The 27,916-nt window shown below is 43.5% G+C and overlaps 1 protein-coding gene across 1 annotated transcript; it reads right to left on the bottom strand.

The window, feature by feature from the left end:
- On the bottom strand, positions 1–23,274 carry LOC116580073 (zinc finger protein 678-like). Its single transcript, XM_032326103.1, has 6 exons — positions 23,218–23,274; positions 22,094–22,152; positions 18,769–18,895; positions 17,904–17,999; positions 491–2,729; positions 1–154 (listed from the first exon to the last, which is right to left on the bottom strand). The coding sequence occupies exons 2-6, from the start codon at positions 22,106–22,108 to the stop codon at positions 1–3; spliced, it is 2,631 nt and encodes an 876-aa protein (XP_032181994.1). The 5' UTR covers positions 22,109–22,152; positions 23,218–23,274.
- Between the last annotated feature and the right edge of the window lie 4,642 nt (positions 23,275–27,916).

Genomic DNA, 27,916 nt, shown 5'->3' with positions numbered 1-27,916 from the left:
CTAACAACATTCTTGACGTTGGTAAGGTTTCTCTCCAGGATGAACTCTCTGATGCTCAGTGACACTTGACCTCTGGTTAAAGGCCTTGCCACATTCATGACATTTGCCAGGTTTCTCTCCAGTATGAATTCTGGAATGTTGAGTAAGGCCTGAGCTGTGGTTAAAGGTCTTGCCACAGTCTTGATATTGGTAAGTTGTCTTTCCATTATGAATTCTCTGATGCTGACTAAGCCTTGAGCACCAGTTAGAGGCCTTGCCACATTTTTGGAATTTATAGGGTTGCGCTCTAGTATGAGTTCTGCTATGTTGGCTGAGGTGTGAGTTCACCTTGAAGGTCTTGCCACATTCCTGACATTGGTAAGGTTCCTCTCCAGTATGAGTTCTGTAATGTTCATTAAGAGTTGAGATGTCCCTAAATGGCTTCCTACATTCTTCACATTGGTAAGATTATTCACCACAATGAATTTTGTAATGCTGAGTAAGACCTGACCTCCAGGTAAAGGCCTTGCCACATTCCTCACATTGGTAAGGTTTCTCTCCAGTATGAGTTCTGTGATGTTGAATAAGGTATGAACTCCATTTAAAGCTCTTGCCACATTCATGACATTGGTAAGGTTTCTCTCCACTATGCGTTATGTGATGTCGTATAAGGGCTGAGCTGTAGATAAAGGCCATGCCACATTCTTGACATTGGTAAGGTTTCTCTACACTATGAATTCGGTGATGTTTAGTAAGTTGTGAAGGGACAGCATAGGCCTTACCACATTCTTGACATTGGTAAGGTTTCTCTCCAGTATGAGTTCTATAATGTTGATTAAGAGATGAGCTGTAACAAAAGGCCTTGCCACATTTTTGACATTGGTAAGGTTTCTCTCCAGTATGAATTCTATGATGTTTAATAAGAGATGACCTCCGGTTAAAGCACTTGCCACATTTTTGACATTGGTAAGGTTTTTCTCCAGTATGAGATCTATAATGTTGAATAATGGATGACTTCCAATTAAAGCCTTTGCCACATTTTTGACATCGGTAAGGTTTCTGTCCAGTATGAGTTCTGTAATGCTCAATAAGAGTTGTACTGTCCTTAAAGGGCTTGCCACATTCTTCACATTGGTATGAATTTTCTCCACAATGAGTTCTTTTATGCTCAGCAAGACCTGACCTCCAGTTAAAGGCCTTGCCACATTCTAGGCAATGGTAAGGTTTCTCTGCATTATGAATATTGTGATGTTGATAAAGATGTGACCTCCACTTAAAGGACTTGCCACATTCTTGACATTGGTAAGTTTTCTCTGCAGTATGAATTTTGTGATGCCGAGAAAGATTTGACCTCCAGGTAAAGGCCTTGCCACATTCCTGACATTGGTAAGGTTTTTTTCCAGTATGAACTCTATGATGTTGAGAAAGGTGTGATAGGCGTTTAAAAGCCTTGCCACATTTTTGACATTGGTAAGGTTTCTCTCCAGTATGAATTCTGTGATGTATAATAAGGGCTGACCTGTGGTTAAAGCTCCTTCCACATTTTGGACATTGGTAAGGTTTCTCTCCAGTATGAATTCTCTGATGTTGAGTAAGTTTTGAGCATGATGTAAAGGCTTTGGCACGTTCATTACAGTTGTAATTTTTCCCTGCAATATGAATTTGGTGATGTCTATTAAGACTTAAATGATCGTTGAAAGTCTTGCCACATTCTTGACATTTGCAGTTTTTCTCTCCAGAACAGATCTGCATATGTCCACTTATTGATGAACAGTCCTTAAAACTTTGATTGCCTTCTTCGTATTTGTATACTTTTTCTCCAGTATGCACTTGCTGATGTTGAGACAGTGTTGAGTGGCAGTCAAAGGATTTACCACATTCCTTAAAAATGTAAGTTTCCTTTCCCCAAGGGATTATCTCATTGAAGTTTATGTTTGATGACTGACTAATTATGGTCCCTGATTTATTAGATGTGAATGGGCTTTTACCCTCATGAATTCTCTGATGATCACCAACACTGGAGTACTGGTTACAAGCTTTCCCACATTCATTGTATTTATGAGGACTATCTCCCAAATGGTTAGAGCTTGGATGAAAGCCTTCCCCACATTTATCACATTCATAATGGTTCTCTGCAAACCTAGCCCTGACACACGGGTGAACACTGGAAGCCTGGTTCAATGTTTTCTCAGATTCAGTGCATTGAGGAATTTTGTCTCCAGTAAAAAACTTCTGGTCATACTGTAGGGTCAACTCCTCAGTGAAGTTCCTCTTATATGGATCCCACTGAGCACTTTGTTCTTCATTTCTAAATCTCTGATTTAAGGTCAGGCCAGTCCTATCTTCCAAATGGCTCAAATCATTATTCTCAGCATGGACTCCATTACTTTCCAGATGTTCCAAATAGCCTGTCCACAAATTGCTATGGTTGACTATCTGATTGGAGTTTGTGCTTACAGAGACCCACTGCTCTGCAGAAACAGTTGACTTAAAAAGGGAGGTCTTCCACCGCATTTTATGTCCTTCACCATTTGAGGCAGTGAGATTCTCATTGTGGGCAATTGCCTTGGTTTGGGTGTATCGTCCAGGATTTCTTTGAGGCCCTTCATTCTCCCCATCACTATCACAGTCTGTGCATAAGTGTAGTATCTCAAGAGAACTATCTTTGTATCTGTGCGTTGACCCGTTCTGGAAAGAACCCTCTATGCTCTGCTGTAGCAGGAAACTCGGGGTCTCATGTGAAGACAGAGCTGAAAGATACCAAATAAAAGTAAAGCCATTGCACTTACTACATTCAGAAGAATATACTGATGACCTTTAATGCAGAAGCATCAAGTCAAACAGACAATGTCAGAACGATGGCTGACAAGGTGTCATCAGGCCCTCATTTCCCCATGGATATGCAACACGGTACAGAACATATTGACCATATATCCTAATAGATAATTCTGTGATATGGTTACAGTGTAGATTGTATCTCTAACAATAACAAAAAGGATCATGAGCTAAAACTTAGCAGAAGACCAGAGGATATGGAAACAGAAAACTGAACTGAATCAAACAGAGTACAGTAAAAGTATAACTAACTTTAGGAAGAAAATTATAAAAGGCAACAATATTTGAGGGGAATCACAAGATTTCGGGTGAGAGCCACAGAGAGAGGGAATCACATGCAGGCATCACACTGAATATACAGTTTTACTTGATCCTGCATCCGAGGACCCGGAGATCAAGATGTGAGCAGAAATGGAGTCGGTATTTACCCAAGTGAGCCACCAAGCATCCAATTATTTTTTTAACTCTTATCTCTGTGGTAAAGTTCTCACTATTGTTTTCTCACTCCTTGAGTATCCTTATGATTGCAACCTTAAATTCTCCATTAAGCTCCTTACTACTGTTTCCATTGTGTATCTGCCCTTGGTCTTATAAATTCTTTCATCTTGGCATTTCTCTAAGTCTCTACTTTCCTCTGTCCATTAGAAAAGTCAGTGATGTGTCCTGTTGTATCCTTCAGACCAGTGGTCTGCAGGGGCTCTCCTTGCCTGCTACTAGCAGGGTTTGGTCCCTGGCCTGAATGTGGCCAGTTTGAACTAGATGAGCTCTGTTCTGCTTATGAAAGGAGACCTGACATCAACTCCACCAGGACTGTGGCCCTGCAGAACTCTCTGCTCAGGAGACGTGATGTGGGCAGGGGTTGACCTTGCTGAGCCTGAGGAAAGCCTCACTGAGAAGGGCAGTGCCCTCAGATCACAGGGGGTGGGGACTGGTGCAAGCAAGTCAGATAGCCAGTGTCCTCACTGAGGGGGCTCAGCTTTATGCTATGGGACAGGAGAGGGCTCCCGTGTTTTGGAAGCCACATGTCACTGAATGTTTCCTCTCAGGAATGTGCTCCTAGACTACTGAATACTCTCCCCACTGTGCACCCCAGGTGTTCTGCAGATGACTGTTTCCACGCTCGGTGCCCCCAGGTTGTTTGCCAGCCTTCTCTCCAGGAGAACCCCGGTGCCCTCCTGGTTCTCTCCCATCCAAAGCTGCTGACCATTAAACCTCCAGACTTTGAGATGTGCTGGTTCCAAGAACTCAAGAAATTCAGCCCTTCTCCCTCTCCAAGCCAATGGCTTTCGGAAACCTCCTGAGGCATCCCCTGAGTGGTCCTCTGTCATGACACCTATTGCACAATTGGGGCTCCCTCCCCTCCACAATGCTATACTCCTTTCCTCCGTAAACCGTATCTCCACCCTATCTGCCATCATCCATGTGTCCTCTTCTCTCCTCTTACTTGGGGAGTTTGTCCTGCCACTCTTCAGCCCAGTATATGGGGCATTTAGCATGACCTGACAGTTGCCTAGTGATGCTCATGACAGGACACATAAGTCTAGAACCCTCCTACACAACTGCCATTTCTTCTCCTGGGAATGCTTATTGTGTTAATCCTGTTAAAACTCATATGGATTTTATAAAGCTGGTACACAAACCAACACATAAAAATTAGTTTTGTTTCTACACAATAAAGAACAATTCCCATAACGGAGACATCATACATTTACAGCAAACGCCCGCACCCCTCACCCCCAATAAATACTTCCAATTTAACATAATGGTAGAGTTCAAACCAGAAACGATGAAAAGTGCAATAGACTGTGCAGGAATCAAAGAATGAATAAGTAGGAAACCTACTGATACTCTTTCACTGGAATAATTGAACCAATAAATCTTGAAGGGATCTACACAAAATGCAATCCCTACAAAAACTCCAATGCCATTTTTGCACGAAGATCCAAATCCATCCTCTTGTTATGTGGATGTCAAGGGATAACCCATACCCAAAATAATCTGGGAAATGAAGACCATATATCCTGATTTAAGGCATACAACCAGGCACAGTTATCAAACTAATGTCCTACAGACATGGTATCAGGAGTAGAATAATGGAAGAGTCTGGCTGAGCTAGATGTGCACGTCTCCAATGTTAATGTGTATGACAATGAACTGAAGATCCTGTTAAAATTCATACTCCGATTTGGATGTTTGGGTAGCATCTGAGTTTCTACTTTTCACAAATGTGCCACCTGATCAACAATGCATGCTCTGCTCAAAATTCCAGGACTGAATCACAATAGTTTCAAAGGTTCCTAAAAAGGGGGCAGAGCATCCAGGTGAGTATGGAGTCCATTGCTTTCCTTCACTCTTCATTGAAGCCAACCCTACTCCTGCATAACAAACGTAACCCAGTCACTCCTCTCTGCACTTATTTTTCTTTCTTCAATTTTCCATGCCACCATACTCATGGAAACAGCTCCCTCCTTCACAAGAAATGCAGGTGCAATCTGCTTCTGTGTACAAAGCTGAATTTTGTAGCTTCGATCCCACTGAATCCATGGCCTTTATCAATTTCAAGTTTACCCTGCATTTCTACTAATACCCATGGCTTCAGGCTACAGGATCACTTCTTTGAAACTAGGCTTCTTTCCGAAAACTGACTTTGCCTAAAATAAGCAGTTCTACAACCTGGTTGCACTTTCTGGTCTTCCCTGAGGAATACACCTCCAAGGAAAAGCCTTCCTGATATTCCTCAGTGGTGAGAGGAGGGAGACCACACTCAAGGAAATGGAGTTAAGAAGCTCTCCCAGGAATAACTGTCCTTCCATGTACGCCCTGGGCTGCTCTTCCTGGGCTGCCTGTGAGGACCACAGGCTCTTCTTGGTCTTCCAGTTCCCTTCTTTGCTCTGCTGGGCACATGCTTCCCTTTCCCTGTCCCTTCCCTTCTACACTGAGGAATGTTTATCTCCACTGTGATACAGATCAGTTTGCTTTCCTAGGACTTTATCCTACTGTTACGATTAGCTTCTCTGGAAGAGTAGGCTTAGTTTACTTTACCTGCAAATTCTTAAGACACTACTTTAATCTATGTATGTATATGCTTCTTGACATCCACCTTGATTTCCTTTCTATTAATATATACTTTACAGGGGCGCCTGGGTGGCTCAGTGGATTAAGCCGCTGCCTTCGGCTCAGGTCATGATCTCAGTGTCCTGGGATCGAGCCCCGCATCGGGCTCTTTGCTCAGCGGGAGCCTGCTTCTCTCTCTCTCTCTCTCTCTGCCTGACTCTCCGCCAACTTGTGATCTCTCTGTCAAATAAATAAATAAAATCTTTAAAAAATATATATATACTTTACAATGTTCCATTACATTAAGTGTACAACATGGGGATTCAACAACTCTATACGTGCTACTATATTCACCAATACTAGCTAATATCTGGCACCATAAAATGCTATGGGAAAACCATTCGAGGAGGTCCCTGCATTCTTTTCACCCCCTGGAAGCCTGTACTTCCCATTCCCACTTCCTCATGTTGCCCATCATCCTTCTCCATTCCACACTGGTAACATTCAGGCTATTCATTGTATTTGTGTCTCTTTTAGCTTTTTTCATTCTGTCTTGTCATTTGTGATAATGTGGTTTGACCCACAAGGTGTTATGCGATGTGAACCAAGTGACATACAAATACTATATGTATTCACTTATGTGTACAACCAAAACAACAACTTAAATGAACAAACTAGAGACAGACCTATGAAGGTCTATTTTGTTTTGAATAAAGTCCACAGATAATCTCCGTAAATATAAAAATTCCAAGATGACAAGCATTCTATACTGTAACCTGTTCCAATACGGGCAGAGGACAGGACGTTACCAGGTCAAAGTCCAACTGTCATATGGCTCATGACACATCAAACATCGTAAACATCTTCATCACACTAATTCCACTGGCCAGCCGCCCACCCCCAACTCAAACAGGGACACACTGCACATGCGGTGGGTTTGTGTTGGAGACTCTGAACACAGGAAACTCCAATATCTTCAAGGAACATCTAGTGTATATGCCCCATCCTTGGCCATGAAAACAAACCATCTGTTTTCCTGTACAATAAACTCATCTGTTCTCGACCCAAGATTAAGATGCTATCACTACACTACCAAGCATTTTTATACATAAATATGAGTGGAATGACCACTATAACTAAAATGTCCATCAAGGAAATGCTCACACAGATCACAAGGTCACTACATGACTTCAAGGAAGAGTGACAATACTGTATAAGGCACATGTGTGATTTGGCTAAGATATCCACTACGGTACAGATACATTATCCTTCATGATCTTTTGCTGCTCACTTGGCACTGCTATACAGTCACATGCAGGGTAGATGCCAAAGTCAATGTACCTGGAAGGTTTGACTTTAAGATCTTCCAGCCATTAGTCATAGGGCCAATGGCAAAGGCCTGGAAGATACCCAAGATGCACACCATACCACCAAAGACACATCCCTGGCCACTCTGTGAACCTAACAATGTAGCATTCATCCAAAGTCATGGTAGAAACCTTTCACCCAAAAGCTGTCAGCATGAGTGGGACTCCATTACAGACAATGTCCACTGATTGCGCATTCTACTGTGTAGATGAAACTATCTGCTTAAGAGGAACTGTCAGCACCTGTGACTGACCTGGGTGTCCAGCCAATGTTTTGAACTAGAACATTCTATGTACTTTTTTTTAAAGATTTTATTTATTTATTTGACAGACAGAGATCACAAGTAGGCAGAGAGGCAGGCAGAGAGAGAGGGGGAAGCAGGCTCCCCGATGAGCAGAGAGCCCAATGCGGGGCTTGATCCCAGGACCCTGAGATCATGACCTGAGCCGAAGGCAGCGGCCTAACCCATTCAGCCACCCAGGCACCCCAGAACATTCTATGTTCTCTGTCTGGGTAGCTATGCACGTTCTAAGTCACTTCCCATGGCTGATGCTAGCTTCCATTCCTGCACCACTAGAAGCCTGAAGAAAGACCCTAGACAACCTCAGAGCCTCTCTTACAGGCTTCTGGGGAGAAAACCAAACCAGCACCATGGACCAAGCACTGAGCATAACCTCTTGCTCTACATGAGCAGGGAGACTCATCAGTGAACCTGGGCAGCCACAGAGCCCAGCCTATAGTCCTGTCCAGCAGCAGAGAGTGGCCTTTGGTCCTGCCACATGTTCAGCATCACCTCTGACCCTAGCTGATCACGGAGTTCCCAGCATAGGTTTTGGAGGCACTCAGGAGTCCACACATGTCCATGGACAGATGTCTAGCCCTCTGTGCTCAAACAGAATAAATTTATATCCAGAATGATCATGCATGGTTTATACCAGAAGCTTCAGAGGTCCATGGGATACCTTTAGAAGGAATGCCAAACAGTTGGCTACATTAAGATGATAGAGAATAAAATCACTCATACTTGCCTTCCTGACATTTCAGAAAGGAACGCACAGATACAAGAGTGAGAAATTCCACAGGATTCCAATAAAAATTGGCATCAGAAAGATACTTCCATGTTTTGAATGTACACAGGGTATTTTTTCTTTTTATAAGGTGCACTACTGCCATTCAGAGAGGATTCAGTATGAAACACGAATTATGGGCTACTTTTTAATGATTAAAAAGAAAATCCAAAATACAAATCAAAACCACAGTGAGATATAACGTCACACCAGTCAGAATGGCTAAAATCAACAAGTCAGGAAATGACAGATGCTGGCGAGGATGCGGAGAAAGCGGAACCCTCCTACACTGTTGGTGGGAATGCAAGCTGGTGCAACCACTCTGGAAAACAGCATGGAGGTTCCTCAAAATGTTGAAAATAGAACTGACCTATGACCCAGCAATTGCACTATTGGGTATTTACCCTAAAGATACAAACGTAGTGATCCGAAGGGGCACGTGCACCCGAATGTTTATAGCGGCAATGTCTACAATAGCCAAACTATGGAAAGGACCTAGATGTCCATCAACAGATGAATGGATCAAGAAGTTGTGGTATATATACACAATGGAATACTATGCAGCCATCAAAAGAAATGAAATCTTACCATTTGCGACAGCATGGATGGAACTAGAGCGTATCATGCTTAGCGAAATAAGTCAAGTGGAGAAAGACAACTATCATATGATCTCCCTGATATGAGGAAGTGGTGATGCAACATGGGGGCTTAAGGGGGTAGGAGAAGAATAAATGAAACAAGATGGGATTGGGAGGGAGACAAACCATAAGTGACTCTTAATCTCACAAAACAAACTGAGGGTTGCTGGGTGGAGGGGGGTTGGGAGAAGGGGGGTGGAGTTATGGACATTGGGGGGGCTGTGCTTTGGTGAGTGCTGTGGGGTGTGTGGACCTGGCGATTCACAGACCTGTACCTCTGGGGATAAAAATATGTATTTATAAAAAAATTTAAAAATTAAAAAAAAATCCAAAATATTCACTAGCATCTGACACCATCCTCTACATACTGCAAACAACTTATGTCCCACGGTTACTGAATCTGCTCTTAGTGTATTCAATGCTCTGGATCCAATGGGTTAGGGCTAATACTATTCTCCTTGTACTGAAAGAAATGATTTATTTTTTCATTTATTGATTTTGAAAGAAATGATGTAGATAAAGGAAGGCCTAGTGAGCCTCTCACTATTGGTAGAGTCAGGGTTTGACCTACATAGGAACATGAGGCACATAGGACAAAGCAGAAGGAGGCCCTTCTAGAAGGTGACCCGGGTTGGATTCTTTTTCCTCCTTGACATGCAATGATTCATCCAGCTGTGCTCACACAGAATAGCTTCCCTGAACAGACATTTCAAAGTCAACATTCCAGCCCACACCACACATATGTAGCCTGAGTGGTTTCCTGGTTGACTCCTCCATACTATAAACAAAGGTCAGGCATCCAAGGTGCAATACAGGAAAGGACCAACACACAGGAGTCGAGGTTCACACGTGGAGAACCAAGATGACACACCTGAGTATCTCACTACATTACTCAAGGGCTACTACCTTTCCTGAGGAACCCGACTATGAAGGTGTCCCCAGATGTAGGTTCACAAAGTCTAGTCCCTAGACAGTCAGCTGACACTGGGTAAAAAAGGAAAGGTGGGGGGCTGCAACCCAAGGCTACTGACATGGTAATGTAAGGCTGGGTACAAGGATTCAAATTTACAAGTGTTCCGGGTGATTCTGACCCAGACAAAACTTGACAACCTCTGCAGGAACTAAGTCATAATTATATCCTGAGTTATCCCAACAGAAGTCACTCTCAGTAAAACTCCATGCTGTGGTCATGTTCGTGTTGGGACACATACACACAACATACACAACACGCATTTTCTTTATTTATTAATAAATGTGACTCTAACAGAATCTACCTTGGCTTCCTCCTCTTCCATCTCTCTTCTCTACCACATCCTTCAGCTTGTTGAGATCACCCCAGATACACTTTAGTTCACATTCCTAAATGAAAGCAATCCAAATTTAAGTGAATGGGAACAGGGGTTCTGGGGTGGCTCAGTTGGTTAAGTTGCCACTCTTCATTACAGCTCAGTTTATGATGTCAGTGTCCTGGGTTCGATCACGTCATCAGCTCTCCATTCAGCAGCAAGTCTGCTTCTGGATTCTCTCTCTCTGCACCTTTGCTCTACTCACTAGTGGGCTCTAAAATAAATGATGCTTAAGAAAAAAAAAAAAGTGGGGCTGCTAGGTGCTTAGTGGGTTAAACTTTCAACTCTTCATTTCAGATAAGGTCATGATCGCAGTCTCAGGGTCCTGAGATCGAGCCCTGTGTCAGGCTTCCTGCTCACTAGGGAGTCCCTCTGAGATTCCATCTCCCTCTCCCTCTGCCCCTCCCCTGCCTCTCACCTGAGCTATCTGTAAAATAAATGAATACATCTTTTCTTTATTTTAAACTGATCTGGAACTTATGTAAAAACTTTTTAAGTTAAGAAACGCATGACAGACATTAACACATGTTATGGATTATATGGTGCTGAATATAGCATTCTCATGATAAATCTGTATTTGACTATTTTTATTGGAAGATCAGAAAGAACTGCAGGCTTAAGCAGCTCTTTATCAGGATGCCAATGCATGCAGCAGAAAATCGGCATGCACTCAGATTAAGGACACTCTCTAATTTAGGGCTTCTTTGAAACAGCTAGTTAGCTTCAGGGCAAAATGTCATCACCTTTGTGCCAGACACTGTGAAAGAATTCAAACAAGAGACACTCACAAACATCTTCCACGTCCACCTCTGTTTCAACATAGACCGGCCCTTGTGACAGTTCTGGTCAATGGCATAGAGTGGTGCCTTGGGGAGGATGGTTTCCCTGAATGGGAGCAGAAATGGTTCAAATCAAATCCCCTATGTCCTGTCAGGTTTACACTGTGTTCCTTGCTGCAAGAAACATGACTGCTCTCTGGTGCTGGGCAGTTATCTTGGAGCCAAGAAAATTCAAGTATAAGCACTATGGCCGAGGGTGGATAATCCCAGAAAGAAGACATGTAAAATTCAGATTATACTTGAGGTTATCTGGGCTATTTCAGAAGACCTGAGCATGTACCAACACACTGGATATGTAAATATGCAAATTGCCACCTTCTTTTCTGCATGTACACAGCAGGGTTTCATGGTATTGCTGACCACAGCAGAACAGCTACTGAAAAATCTATTATCCTTCAACCGATCTCATGTTCAATATGAGCATACCATGCTATCCAACTTGAATGTTACCTGTCTCTACAACTCATACAAATCCACTTTTCACTCAGGTCAAGAGGGGTGTAGGGAAAACATAGGCTCTGAAACAACATAGGGACAGCTACCCCAAATACTGGGAAGGCTGTTTGAAGCAGAAATCATCACTGCTGGAAACTGGTGACTGAGTTCTCAATGAATCATTGACTTGCACATGGATCAGAGCACAGGATAGATTCACCGCAGGGCTGAGTGGAAGTGAGGGAGGGCCCTGCCAACCACAGGTCATCATGCTTACAAGGTCACCCATCTACCCTGGATCAGACCTATGTTGGGTTATATTCCTGGGATACCAATGCTTTGTGGAACCGCAACACACACCTCGCTGGTTCTCACTCTAAGTGTCCGGCAGCCTTCTTTATCTTCAACATCTACTCTGTCATGTGACATCTTTAAGCTATGGCCACCATGTTTAAATCAACTAATACCCCCTCTCCACACACTCCATGCATCTGGGCCTCAGAGAGTACAGTTATCAATGGCATCCAATAGCAACTGGTCCTCAAGACCAGCAGGGAATACACTACATCATGAGAAAAGCATCGAATGTCCCAGACAGCCACATTTCTCAGGAATGCTTCTCTGTCTCATTAGCTCATTATGAGTAGCTTCCTAAGGCCTTGCATTGACCAAAGGGACCTCTCTACCACATATTTGCTCACATTTCAAGAGTTCGCCATATTTCATTTCCAGAGCACTTACCTTCCTCTCAAACTGTTGCAACATCATGTTTTATCTGTCCTCACAATTTCCTGTGCCAAGTGCCTAAACTAATTCTGTGGCCTAGTGATGGTTTTTTGCTTTTCTTCCAGTGCAGTGGTGAAAACTCTGTATTTAAAACAGACATACAGCCTCACATGATCCTGTTATCAACCATTTTACAGTGGAATTAGAAAACTCCAAGCTACTCCTAAGGTTAGGCAAGGCCCTGCATGGCTTAGGTGGGTGGGGGAGTGCAGTGACAAAGAGGTTTCCAGAACACAGGAGGGAAAGTCAGCTGTGATGCCTCCACCCCTGAAATAGAGATGAGACAGAAGAAGAGGACAGCATTTGGGAAGAAAGGAAGTACAATTTTTCTTTCTAGATTCAGAGTCAGTAGTGTAGCCTTGGACAGGGGTCCTCTCCCCAGATGAAGAATCCTGGCCAATGTTTCAGCCTAGATCTGTTTCATCTCTTCCGTTGGGCTACTCCATCATGCCTAACAGAAGACTGTGTTCTGTTTAAGTTGGAACAACTACTCAGCACCCAGCCCTATCCCATCTTTTCTTGCTTCAAGGAAGTGTTAAAACACAAAAACATAAACAAGTGTGAAGATTCACGAACTCTCCACATTTTTACCTAATCAAATGCTGACACTGAAGTGACCAACATGGATGATGTCACTTCCTAGAAGGGAAAAGAACAACAACTAAGGAAATCTTACTTCTCCAACTGCAAAGGAAGGACTGAAGTCTCAATTTAACTACATGGAATTTATAATGCCCCCTGGAGAATTACTCTCACATTTAAATTAAATTTTGAATACCATGTCATTCCATGGAAATTCTTTTTAAAATCTCTATCAAGGGGGGGCACCTGGGTGGCTCAGTGGGTTAAAGCCATTGCCTTCAGCTCAGGTCATGATCCCAGGGTCCTGGGATCGAGCCCCGCATCTGGCTCTCTGCTCAACAGGGAGCCTTGCTTCCTCCTCTCTCTCTGCCTGCCTCTCTGCTTACTTGTGATCTCTGTCAAATAAATAAATAAAATCTTAAAAAAAAATCTCTATCAAGGTAGGTAAGCAACAGGTCGACAGAGGAGTAAGGAAAACAGAGTAGATCCTGCAGGAGTAAAACCCAGTCATGTAAGAGACGATTCGCGTGGGGAGATTCTCAAACTAAGATACACCAGATGTAGGAAGTATAAATCCAATACAATACAGAGATGAAAAGTATTTCTATTATGAAGCTAGAATTTCTTTGCTTGCTAAGAAATCATTAATGTTCAAACTTGGAAATGACCTGGTTTGAACCAAGATTCACTTTCCTTCTGAAGATACAGGTACACACACATATGTATGTACACGTGCTTCTTCCTAGTTAGATTTGGGACTGCAAAATCTGGCTTTAGTTTAATATGATACACTGCATTCTGTGCAGATCAAAACCCTAAATCTCTGCTTGTGTTCTCTATGCTCACAGAACAACAGGAGAAACATACAGGGTAAAATTTGCTTGATCATCCTTGAGAATTGTGTAACTATGGCTTATTACTATATGTGTAGTGACTCTGTTCACTTAGCAATCCTTAGGTAGAACCCCTGGGCATTAGATGGTGAGCCATGGTTCAGGACAAGAGAAAGAAACTAACATTTACCAAAATCATTCCGACAATCCTTATCAAATCTTAGCAATAAAAAAAATCTTATAATTTTGAAATAGAGAAATAAACTAAAAACCATTCTGTGAGGTCAGCAGTACGCTGATATCTAAGCAGTATGAACAAAAGATAAAAGGCTAGTTTATCTGATGAAACTTCTGCTACTCTGGCTTTCTTTGGATGTCCATCTACATGTGCAAAATAGAGTCAAAATAAAAAAAGAATCACACTGAAAATAACTGTCCCTCTCTAGAGATCCATCTGCCCCTGAATCCTTTCAGGTCTGCTAACAAACAGTTAAACATTGAATAATGTGCTTTTCACCAATAACAGTCCACTTAGACACAGAGAAATTTTCTTGATAAATCCAGCGCACTACGGTAAATGTCTTTTCATTATGATTGCCTTCATATTTTATTCCTTCAAATTACTTCCTTGTCAAACCATGGTATGTACAGCAGACCACATACAAAGAATGGGACGACTCACGACATGTTGTAATTAACCCACCCAACACCACAGATGCCGACAGACTTTGAAATACAATGACAGGGGCACGTGGGTGGCTCAATGGTTTAAGCCCCCGCCTTCGGCTCAGGTCATGATCTCAGGGTCCTGGGATTGAGCCCCCCATCCAGCTCTCTACTCAACAGAGCTTCCCCCTCTCTACCTGCCTCTTCACCTACTGTGACAAATAAATAAATCTAAAAGAAACACAATGGCAAATTCACTTTATCTTGTGCAAGAGCTCCTAGAAAATCACTAGGAGGATTCTCAGCAGTCCAAACAGCAATGGGGCCCAGCGTAACGTACTAAGGTACTCAAAGATTGAAAAATACCCACCAACAATACTTTACCTAGCAAAATTCTTTTTCACAGAGCAGAAATGAAGACATTCCCAAGTAAAAACCCCTCTAAGCTCACCAGTAGATCTGTCCTACAAGAACCATTAAAGGAAGTCTTTCTAGATGAAATAAAGACTCTACCCAGAAACTACAACCACATGAGAACACAGAGCTCTCTGCTGAACATAAATATGTAGACAATTACACAAATGTGCTGTGTGTTGCAATGAGATACCAGTCACATTTATTTCTGCTACAGAATTTTGTTTTGAAAAAAAAAATAAATAAAATAAAAATCACAAATGTGGGTAATAAAGGATCCAACATAAAAGAATTTGTGATGTCCTTAACGAAGTCGGGAGGGTGTGCAGGGGTGGAGACAGGAAGAAGAGCTTTCTATATAATTGATACTGAGTTTTAAAAGGTTTGTTTTAGGGGCGCCTGGGTGGCTCAGTCAGTTGAGCCTCTGCCTTCCGTTCAGTTTAGGAGCTCAGGGTCCTGGGATCGAGACCCACCCTGGACTCTCTACTCAGCGGGAAGCCTGCTTCCCCCTCTCTCCCTGCCTACCTCTCTGCCTACCTGTGATCTCTCAGTCTCTCTCAAATAGAGAAATAAAATCTTTTAAAAATAAAAACAAAATTAAAAGGTGCACTTACAACGAAGTTGTTTTAATGAATCCCTAAGGTAACCACTATGAAAATACTCATAGAAGATGCATAACTCAATGACAAAGGTACCAAGACATATCATGAGTATTAATCCTACAATTAATTTAAGTGTATCTTTTATATTTCATACCAAAACAGAAGTATATACAGAAGTATAAAATGTTTGAAAATTCCTCTGAATTCAAAAAAGTCTTTCTCTCATGCAGAGAATAAACATTCACCCACACATACATGATGAAATTAATTCTATGTGGATGACAACTCACCTAGACATGGTACAACATTCACTGACTACCCACCAAGGAGACAAAAAGTAGGGGTGGCACAGTATGTACATGCGACATACAAACACAAGACAAAAACACACATAATTTACCAGCAAAAAGCATAAAGCTCATTCTTTTTGAGTTATACTCATATAGCTTTGAAATATGCTGAAATATACTGAGGTGAAAATTCTCTTCCTCAAACAATATGCACAGATAAAACCCATGCGACACCTAGCTAATGTGGAATGAGTCAGACAAAGAAGCACATGCTTAGGAAATTACCAAAGCAGAATAAGAGAAAACTCAACCCATATTGTAAATAAAACACTGATGTATGACAGAAAAGGAAAACTTCTATATTACCATATTTTTTTAGTTTTTTTTTAAAAGATTTCTTTTATTTATTTGACAGAGGGAGATCACAAGTAGAAGAGAGGCAGGCAGAGAGAGATAGGGAAGCAGGGTCCCTGCTGAGCAGAGAGCCCAATGCGGAACTCGATCCCAGGACTCTGAGATCATGACCTGAGCCTAAGGCAGCGGCTTAACCCACTTAGCCACCCAGGCGCCCTATATTACCATAATTTTGAGCTGTGTCCACATACCCATAAAAAACAAGCAACTGATTGGCATGTCTCATGGACTATAATACTGTAAAGAATTCTCATTAAAATCAATCATAATGAGCTATAAAATATAATTTTATGAGCACTTAAAAAGCTTGAAAGATGTGTATTATGGTATTAATATATTCGTTTTCCTCCACAGAATGTAACCCTAGTCCATTCAATTACAACAGATGAATCAAAAAACATCCTCATTTCTGAAAAAAGAAAACATCATAGATGTTGAAAATATGCTGAGAGACACTGTATATGAAATTAATATTTGGGGCTAAATTCTGATGCATTCTGAGGAAAGTAGAAGAAAAAGCTCGTGATTAATTTCCTATGAAACAACATGCATTACTGAACACAAGGATTTTTCAAACGAAGGGTTAGGGTACCTGGGGGCTCAGTCAGTTAAGCATCTTCCATCAGTTCAGGTCATGATCTCAGGGTTCTGGGATCCAGCCCCACACTGGGCTCCCTGCTCAGCAGGGACTTGGCATCTCCCTCTCCTTTTGCTCTTCCCCTCTGTACTCATTTTTTTTCTCTCTCTCTCTGTCTTGAACAAATAAAAATTTTAAACAAACTATATGGGAAGATTATTAATTGTCTACGTCACTTCTCATAAAGCACATGCCCATGTCGTAACAGGACATTTGATGTAAAAAATTCAAAGATAAATCTCATATAAAACTAACTAGAAAGTGAAAACACCCATGACAAAGTCACAAGAAGTTCACAGAAGAATCATACAATGATGCAATTATTAAAAAATAAGATAATAAATGACAACTTATTACAGGCTACAAGTTCAAGTTCTAAATGTGCTATCTCCCCAAGAGCATTTGTTATGTCAGAATTCTTGTAAAGAAACAGAGACATTACAGTATTTCACCACAGAGGAATGGATCTCATAGAAAAGAAATTTCTATATGGAAAAAAAAAGAAAGAAAGAAAAAGAAAAAGAAAAAGAAAAAAGACCAGTTGAAATGAAATAAAGCAGTACATTTTCTCATTTTAGGGCAGTGTTTTGTTATCTGATGAAGTTACTGAAACTCAATTTTGTAAAACTAAGATGAATGTCTCCATAACATTAGAAAGCAGAAGCCAGAGAACATTAAAAATCTGTCTCCAGTGGTTCTGGGAATTTCCCCAACAAACCCCAGTGTGCATACAACTACTCTGACCTACTTGTTCCATAATGAAAACCAGAAGGTACAAAGGCTGTAACATACAGGTCCTCAGAAATAGGATGCCTTCCCCAGGGCCCTCAGAGCAACAGAAAGCTCTCAGATTAGGGGGCCCTCCCTCTCCAAGGAGAGTCTCCTGGCTCACCTATGGATGACCATCACTGCACCTGAAGGAGAATTCCCAGAGAATGCAAGAGCTTCATAATGTTGGAGAGCAGACGTTCCTCTTGGAAAGAGAGAGATGTAAAACTAGGCAAGTCTCTAACTGATTTTCATTCAAGGAGAGCTAATTAAACCACTGCTTAAGGTCTACCTTCCTCCTTCAGACTTGGACATCCCCTCTGTCACCTGCCTCATTCATTCCCACCTACCTGGATGGAAGCCTCCGGTCTCCTTTCTCTTCACATCCCAGAGCACCTTCTCTTGCTCCAAATATATAATCAGATCTGGCTTTGACAGAAGGAGACCTGTTTATGAGGATAAAAGAAAATGGCTATTGCTGCCAATTCTAACTTTCCAGGAGTCTTGTAATCAGGAGAGAAGAGATGGTATTGTACAATCCTAGAAAATGGTTTCCCAAAAGGGTTCTGCAATAGTCCCTTCAAAACACACAGGAGGTGGGGCACCTCCTGTGGCTCAGGGGGATAGGCCTCAGGCTTTGGCTTAGATCATGATCTCAGGGTCCTGGGATCGAGGTCCACATCAGGCTCTCCGCTTGGAGGGAGATGAAATAAGAAGGGGAAATTTCAGGGTGCCTGGGTGGCTCAGTGGGTTAAGCCACTGCCTTCGGCTCAGGTCATGATCTCAGGGTCCTGGGATCAAGTCCCGCATCGGGCTCTCTGCTCAGCAGGGAGCCTGCTTCCTCCTCTCTCTCTCTGCCTGCCTCTCTGCCTACTTGTAATCTCTCTCTGTCAAATAAATAAGTAAAATCTTTAAAAAAAAAAAGAAGGGGAAATTTCAGTTTAAGATGTGAGCAGCACCATTCTATGTCACTAAAGGTTGAGAACTGCCACTCATTTACACAAGCAATGATGTTTCCTTGTGGCAAGAGAAGCTAAGGCTGAGAAGGAAACCCCATGAAGATTTTTCTCTCCATCTACAAAGCCCTACTTATTTTCCTTTCTGCCTGGATCTGAATTCTAGTCATTCCAAGAGAAATCTCCAAAAAGACAGTCTTCATGGGAAGGAATAAAACCCTGAGTAGGGTTTGGGAAATCTGGAAGGAGTCTTCCTCACCCAAGAAGAGGAGGTGTCCATAGTTCTCCAACATCACATCCAGGTACAGTTGCCGCTGACTGTGGGTCAGGCGTCTCCACTCTTCCTCAGAGAATTCTATGGCCACATCGCTGAAGGTCAGCAGTCCCTGTAATAAATACCCCAGTCACCAAGTGGCCATTGACACAGTTCACGATGTTTCCTAAGATGAAAGTGGGGGTTTAAGTCACCAGCTAGAACCAGATTTGACCTTTCCTTCTCCCTGAGATGGGTGTGGGAAAAAAGAAGAACTATGGGGCAGGGGGTTGAGAGCTGCCTGATTGAGAGCTTTCACTCCTTTCACTCCCAGAAGTCAACTCTATCAACTACACAGCGGTGACAGCCCTCCTTATCCACCACAAAGTGTTGGGATGTGGCAGAGGACCTAATGGTCAAGAAATTCTAGACATGTTTCCGATGTGAAATATTGGGGTTCTGGAGTGAATAATGAAGGAATTGTTCAGATACCCATGGTACAAACACTGTGGTCCTAAATAAAACAAGGGGAGAGTAAAGTTGTGAGCAGTGACTGCTTCTATGCTGTCAGGTGGGGAGGGGGTGAGGGACAGCAGGAGGCTCTAAGGAATTTGGAAGCAAGTTTCCAGGACCCTCAAGGCCTCCCAGCTGGTGTTTTGATGAGGCCACTCACTGTTTAGTTAACACTTTAGTCAGGAGACCCTCCAGATATCTATCAGGGGCCACAAGCTTGAAGGAGGGTGGCCAAGCCAAATCTGGGGGATAGAGTTCCAGAAGTTTCCAAAGCAATTTACATCTGTTAAAGAGGAATTACAGGATCCTGGAGGTCTATTGTTAGGCTAAGGCTGCTTTTTGCATCCAACAAAACATTAACCTTGAGGCAGTTGTGAGTTCCCTGAGGAATGTCCTACTCTGCCTTTCTGAGGTATTTATCAACAGACTGGAAGTTGAAGGACATTTAATTTTATCCACACCTCTTTGGCTTTGTTGTCCTCCTCAGAAACTACAAGCAAGGGGGACCCAAATAGTTCAGTGGGTTAAGGGTCTGCCTTGAGCTCAGGTCAGGATCCCAGAGTCCTGGGATGGAGCCCTGAGTTGAGCTCCCCACTCGGTGGGGATCTGCTTCTCCCTCTTTCCCTTTCCTCAGTCTCATGCATTCTCTCAACTGAGAAAACATTTAAAAAAAGGAAAGAAAGAAGGAAAAAAGGAAAGAAGGAAAGAGAAAGAACAAACCCACAAGCAAGAGAAACGCAGAAAAAAGAAGTTGACACCTTAAATACAATAGTTCCCGCATATTCCTCAGTATCCATGTTTCTTACAAATGACAGGAGGGAAAATAGGAACAGGACAGGGGAGGATCTGACAAGCAGCACCAAGCCAATAAAAAAGTTCACATCAGTTGAATGGAAACAAATCTTATCAGAGCCTAATGCACATCAAAGCACACACCATCACTGGTGTTTTCCTGTGGACTGACAGCAGGAATTCAGAACGTAAATCTAATTATGCAAATACAGTGGATATACATTCGCAATTCAAACACTTCCCTTCTGTAGAGTGCTTTTAGGCAAGCAGGCTTGAGCAAAGGAGTGCAGGAAGGGTCCCAGCGTCCCCTTGGCTGAGTCCAGACAGGGCTATCAGGGGACGCACCTCAAAATTACCAGGACCATAAGGAACCAATGGGTTTCTGACAACCAGGCACAGTGAGCAGAGAGGAGCAATTTCATGGTTCCCCCAAATTCCTCACCTTCCATCCCCCTTTAATACCCCCTTGCAGAGGAGCTCTGCTGTGCCCTCCTGCCTGCTGATCTCTAAGGTCTTCAGTAAACTTCCTCCACCTTTATCCTGGCTCGGGGCAATTCAGGCAGTGCTTCCAGCCAATCATGGACCCACATCTGGGTCCCCAAGCGACTGACAGGGACATTACACTGAGACAGCACAGTGTCCCTGTGCTAGTAATACCACTTTATGCCTTTCTTTTAATTTTTAAGATTTATTTTTATTTTCATCTTCTTTAAAGATTCTATTTATACGGGCCTCTGGGTGGCTCAGTCAGTGGACCTCCCCTTTCTGCTCAGGCCAAGACACAAGGTACTGGGAACACCTCTTACATTGCTGTTGGTGGGACAGTGTCCTTGCTCAATAGGGAGCCTTCTCCCCCTGCTCATAGTACACCCTACTTGTGCTCTCTTTTTCTTACACATAAATAAAAATTTCTTCCAATGATTGTATTTATTTCAAATAGAGCAAGTGAGAGCACAAGCAGGCAGAACAGGAGAGGAAGAGGGAGAAGCAGGATCCCTGCCCACTAGGAGCCCAATGCGGGGCTGGACCCTAGGACCCTGAGATCATGACCTGAGCTGAAGGCAGAGGCTTAACCCACTGAGCCACTCAGGTGCCACAATAAATAAAATTTTGAAAAAATTACTGTATTTATTTCAGAGAGAGTGAGAGGGAAATGGCAAATAGACAGAAAAGCAGAGGAGAGTAAAAGGCAGGATCCCACCCCACCTGGGAGCCCGATGTGGGGCTGGATTCAGGTCCCCAGGATCAAGACCTGAGTTGGAGGTAGAAAGCAGACTCTATGGCCAACTGAACCACCCTCAGTCCCCAAGATTGATTTATACTTTAGAGGAGATGAAGACCAGCAGGAGAGAAAAAAAGAGAATGTCAGGCAGACTCCCCTCTGGGAACAGAGCCAGAAGAGGGGATACAAGTCCAGGACTCTGAGATCCTGACTTGAGCTCAACCAACAGTCCATGCTTAGTCAATGAAGATCCCCAGGCACCCTCCTCTCATGGACTTTAAGTAGAATATCTCTTTCACGTGTTAAAGATGAAGATACACATACCCCCTTTCTTAGAATGAGAAGTTTCCAAGTTTTTCTGGACTCTCACCCACGGAGCTTCTGTCCACATTTCCTTCCTCCCTGGCTGCCACAGCTGATAGAGAATTCAGAGAGCCTGAATGAGAAATGATTTCCCTCCCGTGACATCCCAGGACCAGACCTCATCAGCCACAGGAATCTCGGACTCGACCCCTTCCCCTCCGGATCTGCCACCAACGGAATATTGTCACTCCTCGTGGGACTTTAATTCAAAGTGACAACGGCTGATGCCCTATCGAAGCCAGGTTGGGGACACAGGACAGAAGGCTCTGGAACATAGAGAAGCATTCTAAAGACCTAATCTTAAGATCTGACCAGATCTTAAAAACAGGTGAACGCAGAAGCGAGAAGCACCCGGACTTGAGTCATCCACATCTGCAGCTTCTAAACGCGAGGGTCTGCGAGGAAACAGAGGACACGGCTCCGCGGGGACACCAGGCTCACCTGAGAACCGGCCATTTCTGCCTTCGCCTCCACCTCTAGATTTCGTCCTCACGAGGGATCTGGGGGGAAATCACAGCTGCATCAGGAAAAAATGCCCTGAAATCCAGCAACAGAGCTCCTTGTCCTCACACCGCTCGCCCGCGGGCAGGACTCGGAGATGCAGAAAAGGCCCAACTTTCGAGTCCTTGTGTCTGGAGCAGCTCAGAACTGTGAGCTCCCCTGAGGACACCCATCCCTGCATTTTCCTCACCTGCTTTGTGGGGAGGGAGGGTCCTCTGCCACCGCCACTCACAACTTCAGTGTCCGCAAGGGAACCGCGGGCTGCATGGACCTGACCCTCCCAGACTCACGGAGCAGAGACCGTGTCACCCCTCCAGGACCAAAGCAGCAAATCAACTCTCAGCAAATCAACTCTCAGCAAATCAACTCTCAAAAGCCCTCGGGCTGCCCCCTGGACTCACCGAGAATCTCCTGGCGCCCTTAATTAACACAACAGTGTTGTTTTCGCCCAAACCAACTGACAGAATCTGAGGGGGAGGCCCGCAGAGGAGATCCTTCCTGAAACTCCACAGGTGACCCTGCTGGGAAGGAACTGGGGAGGTGAGCAGGCCAAGCAGGGAACCAAGTCTGGGGCTGGGTGAAGAGTTCGAGCCCTGCCTTTTCCACCATCAGTTTAGGGAGACTGAAACCTTCTCTCTCTTTCTGCTACACAGAAGGAGACCCCTGACAGACAGAACTTTCCCTTGTGAATGCAAATATCTCTTTCAAAGTAAACACAGGAGTTCAGAGCTCTTTATTTATCTGCCTTTGATTAAAAATAACCAGCCAAGGGCGCCTGGGTGGCTCGGTGGGTTAAGCCGCTGCCTTCAGCTCAGGTCATGATCTCAGGGTCCTGGGATCGAGTCCCGCATCGGGCTCTCTGTTCAGCAGGGAGCCTGCTTCCCTTCCTCTCTCTGCCTGCCTCTCTGCCTACTTGTGATCTCTCTCTGTCAAATAAATAAATAAATAAAATCTTTAAAAAAAAAAAAAATAACCAGCCAAAAATGCTTAGGCCAAGAGACATATTTTCAGGTGACAAAATATTCCCCTCAGTAGAAGAAGTGTTTCTGTTCATAAGAACCCGCCACACATTCTTCCACACTGCATGTTCTTTTTACCCTCCCATCAGTGATACAGAAATCTAATTCTCAGCATTCTCAGGAAAATTGGGTGTTGTCCTTTTTCTTTCTTTTAGCCATTCCAGAAAACACTGAGTGTTTTCTTACTGTAAAGTTTGCAGTCTTCTTACAACAGCTGTCTTGGTGACTGAAATGAAAACCACTTGGAAGGCATCAGGGTGAACAAAGATAAAAGCAATTAATGCTTCAGTGAGACTCCACATTTCCAAATAATCAACCTTTCTCTTCTCCACAGACCTCTTCTCCTCACTTCTCAGCCCTTTCTTCTAGAAACCTGGTTCTTAAAATGTAAGTGAGGTGCGGTGGGGATGACCAAGAAAGAATTCCTCAGACATTTTTGGTGCAAAATGGTGGTTTATTGAAGCACAGGGACAGGACCCAGGGCAGAAAAAGCTGCTGCCCCGGGGCTGTGAGGAGTGGTTTATTATATACTTGCCAGTTGCGAGGGGTCAGGGATGGTTTAAGTCTCGAAGGAGTTTTGGAGGCAAGGTTTCCAGGACCTTGAGGAGATAGGTATTATTGGGAAAAGGTTATTCATTATTGGTAATAAAACATTTGTTGTGAGATCCTTTAGATGTATATCAGTGGGCCCTATGCTTGGGAATGATTGTCAGCACGTATCTTGGAGCATTTGGAGATAAAGTTTACAAGGAATAGTTACAGTAGACTTCCAGGATCCTGGTTGGGGGAGGGGGTCTGTCAGGCTAGGATTGCCCTTTGCCCTTAGCCAAGCCTGAAGGTGGAGTTTGTTGAATCCCTAGAGGAGAGTCACTCTGCCTGTATGAAGGGCTTGTTACTGGGTAAGGAAATTGAGTAATTTTTCTTCTGCCTCTGCTTCCCACATCAGTGAGACTCCATTTCCAAATACGTAACCTTTCTCTTCTCTGCAAACCTCTTTTCCTCGCTTCTCAGCCCTTTGTTTCAGGAACTTGGTTCTATCCGGACAAGATGATGAACAGGGCTGGCAGCACAGACACAGTTCCTCTGGAAATCGTACATAATCCCATATTTCCCTACAAACCCCCATCCCTTTCCCCAGGTGGGCTGCAGGTTTGAAGGCCCCAACTTGCTGAGGCCTCCTTGGCTGGCAAAGCCATGAAGTTCCCGCTGCCCTTGATCCCCAGCTTTGTCTGCATGTTCTGTTCTGGGTCTGAAGCGTGGAGGTCAGTTGACACAACAGAATGAATTGAAAGACCCCTGCCCTGGAGAGTCCCCTCCCTTAAGAGATAAATAGGATGGCTTTAGATGTCCTGACAGCAGCCCAGGGTGGCACATGTGCAATTATCAAGACAGAATGTTGTGTGTACATCCCAGATTATCACAAAAATGTCACAGGACTGATAAAAGATATGAATACCCAAATTAAGGCCCTACAAGATCCTTCTCTCTCTCTCAGTGAATGGTTAAGTTCCTGGTTTGAAGGAGGACTATGGCCAAATCTCCTTCTCGGGCTTCTCATTCTTATCGCCTTATTAACCTTAATATGTTGCTTTGTTCCATGTTTCTCTACTTGGTGCCGAGACTCCATTGCTGCAATGACTTCACCACAGCAGATGATCCTTACCACGCACAAAGTCACTTCTTCACTGTCAGCGCTGGATTCAGCTGCCTCCACCTTTCGTAACTCCCTTATACATTCCTACCCTGATCAATATCGACCCCAGTAGGTAGGGACAGCTCTACGCCCCTATTCAGCACGAAGAAGTTACAGAAGATGAGACCTTCCACCTTCAACCACCTTAAAGATTTAAGGGTCAAAATTGTTCAGGGGGGAATGATGAGGGAGCAGGAGGCTGGCTGAGGATGGAGCAGGGGCTGGTGCCTTGCACCCCCTCTCCACCCACTCCCCTTGGTAATATGTGTGACATTCCTCAGGCACCCCTGACTGCTCTAAAAGAAGGGCAAATGGTTATCTTGCAGAGATCACAGTCCTGCAAGGTAGGAGTCTCCTTTGGTTTGCAAATGTCCTTGAGATTTAGAACAAAGAAGTTACCTTATCAATAGCCCTAATGTCACCCTCCCCTCCATGAGAAAAGGAAGGAGGCAGAGGTAGAAGGAAAAGTAAATAAAGTTCAATTTCTTCTAAACCTAAATCTCATTAACAAGGATGCTTGATAGCAGGAATGTAACACTCCACCAGGAGACTCCCAATTGTCTTTACTTGATAAGTAACCAGGCCTTCAATATCCTGGTAGTGTTTTTTTTTGCATGCATGGGCTAACCGGCCAGTTCTGCTTCTGTAAGATTGCTTTGTCTGCTTTCCCGCGGGTCCCCTGACCCAATCCACTGACGCCAAGTATGCCTGTTCAAACTATCAATCAATCAGCGCCGTCCCCCCCAAAACTTGTTTGTACCTGTCTATATAAACCCCGCTTTCCCCTCGGTCGGTGTGCTCGGTTAGCTGGAGCTGCCGACCACCCGCCGGTACCTGCGCCCCAATAAACCTCTTGCTGTTTGCATCCAGTGGCAGTGTTGGATTCTTGGGTAAGGGGATCCGCGGGTCTTTCAGAATGTGAGGAGAGGAAAATTTGTTTTTCCTGTGCTGTTCTCAATTCTTCGGCTGATGTAAGACTTAAAATGATGTAAGACATTTTCAGTAGAGAAAACAAGGAAGTTCTTAATTAAAGGAACGAGAAAGACATGAGACTCAAAGACAGGTGATTGAAGCTTCTGTTTCATGGTGACTTAAGAAGGAGGAGGTAGGATTTTTAATTTCCAAAGAGGGGATTATATTCAGAGGAGAAAGGAAAGATGAAATATTTATCAAACAATGGTTTGTCCTCCAGGTAGGCAAGTCTTCTTCTTCTTCTTCTTCTTCTTCTTCTTCTTCTTCTTCTTTTTTTTTTTTTTTGCAATTTTATTTTTTTCCCAATGTTCCAACATTGTTTATGTACTATACTGAGTGCTCCATGCAATACATACCCTCCTTAATACCCACCACCAGGCTCACCCAACCCTGCACCCCCATCCCCTCCATAACCCTCAGTTTCTTTTTCAAAGTTAACAGTCTCTCATGCTTCATCTCCCCCTCTGATTTCCCCCAACTCACTTCTCCTCCCCTTCTCCTAATGTCCTCCATGTTATTCCTTATGCTCCACAAGTAAGTGAAACCATATGATAATTGACTCTTTCTGCTTGACTTATTTCACTCAACATAATCTCCTCCAGTCCCATCCATGTTCATACAAAAGTTGGGTATTCCTCCTTAGTGATGAAGGCATAATATTCCATTGTATATATGGACCAGAGCTTCTTTATCCATTCAGGTCTTGAAGGTCATCTTGGCTCTTTGCACATTTGGTGACTGTCGCCATGATGCTATGAACATTGGGGTACAGTTGGCCCTTCTCTTTTTTACATCTGTATCTTTGGGGTAAATACCCAGGAATGCAATTGCAGGATCATAGGGTAGCTCTATTTTTAATTTCTCAGGGAATCTCCACACTGTTTTTCAGTGTGGCTGCACCAACATGCTTTCCCACCAACAGTGTAAGAGGGTTCCCCTTTCTCCACATCCTCTCCAACACTTCTTTCCTGTCTTGTAAATTTTGGCCATTCTAACTGGTGTAAGGTAGTATCTCAATGTGGTTTTGATTTGAATCTCCCTGGTGGCTTATAATGTTGAACATTTTTTCATGTGTCTGTTATAGGTAGGCAACTGTTTGTGATATAAACTGTTAATCTCTGGTATCCATGTAGGAAAGAATATTATGGGTTGATATCCATGGCAAGGAAAGAATTCTTGAGATATCTATGGTGCAAAAGGTGATTTTGTGAAAGCATGGGGACAGGATCCAGGGGCAGAAAGACCACACTCTCTCATGAGGTGTGGCCCATTATATACTTTCAAGTTAGAGGGGGTTTGGGATAGCACAAGTATCTAAGGAATTTTGGAAGCAAGGTATCCAGGACCTTGAGGGGGCTATTGGCTCTTGGGAAAAGGTCATTTATTACCAACCAATAATTCTTAGTCATGGGACCCTTTGGATGTTTATCCGTGGGCCATCTGCTTGGAGGATGTTTACCAATAGGTAGCTAGGGGGGTTGAGAGAAAAGGGAAGTTTCCAAAGGAAATATTTTATGTTAAAGTAGACTTACAGGATCCTGGTGGGGGTTGGAGAGTTCAGGTCAGGATTGTCTTTTCCCATTAGCAACCTATTAACATCATGGCAGTTGAGTCCTTGGAAGAATGTCACTCCACCTGTTTCAAGGGTATGTCAATGACCTGTAGGTATAAGGATATTAGTATTTTTTCTTCTGCCTTTGTTTCCCACATCATGATCAGCTCTTCCTAATAAAGGTCCTCCATCTAACTGATTCTTGAATACACACACACACACACACACACACACACACACACATAACTCAGCACTATAGCAGAAGGCAATAATGCATTTGTATCACAGGGAAAACCTTGAAGACAGGTTTCTAACTTTTTTTTAAAGAGTTTATTTATTTATTTGACAGACAGAGATCACAAGTAAGCAGAGAGGCAGGCAGGGAGAGGAAGGGAATCAGGCTCCCCACTGGGCAGAGAGCCCAATGCAGAGCTGGTTCCCAGATCCCTGGGATCATGACCTGAACCAAAGGCAGAGGCTTAACCCACTGAGCCACCCAGGCACCCCAATAAATAAGATTTAAACAA

The sequence above is a fragment of the Mustela erminea genome, chromosome 19, assembly GCF_009829155.1.
Source record: "Mustela erminea isolate mMusErm1 chromosome 19, mMusErm1.Pri, whole genome shotgun sequence".
NCBI lineage: Eukaryota > Metazoa > Chordata > Mammalia > Carnivora > Mustelidae > Mustela > Mustela erminea.
The sequence above is the reverse complement of the archived record's forward strand: the minus strand, read 5'-3'. Positions and strand labels throughout refer to the sequence as shown.

Coding starts and splice junctions, on each gene's coding strand:
- LOC116580073 (XM_032326103.1), bottom strand. Junction 2,730..17,903: donor GACCGGAGGCTTCCATCCAG/GTAGGTGGGAAT, acceptor GGTATCTTTCAG/CTCTGTCTTCACATGAGACC. Junction 155..490: donor GGCAAGGCCTTTACCTGGAG/GTCAGGTCTTAC, acceptor CTTTAACCACAG/CTCAGGCCTTACTCAACATT.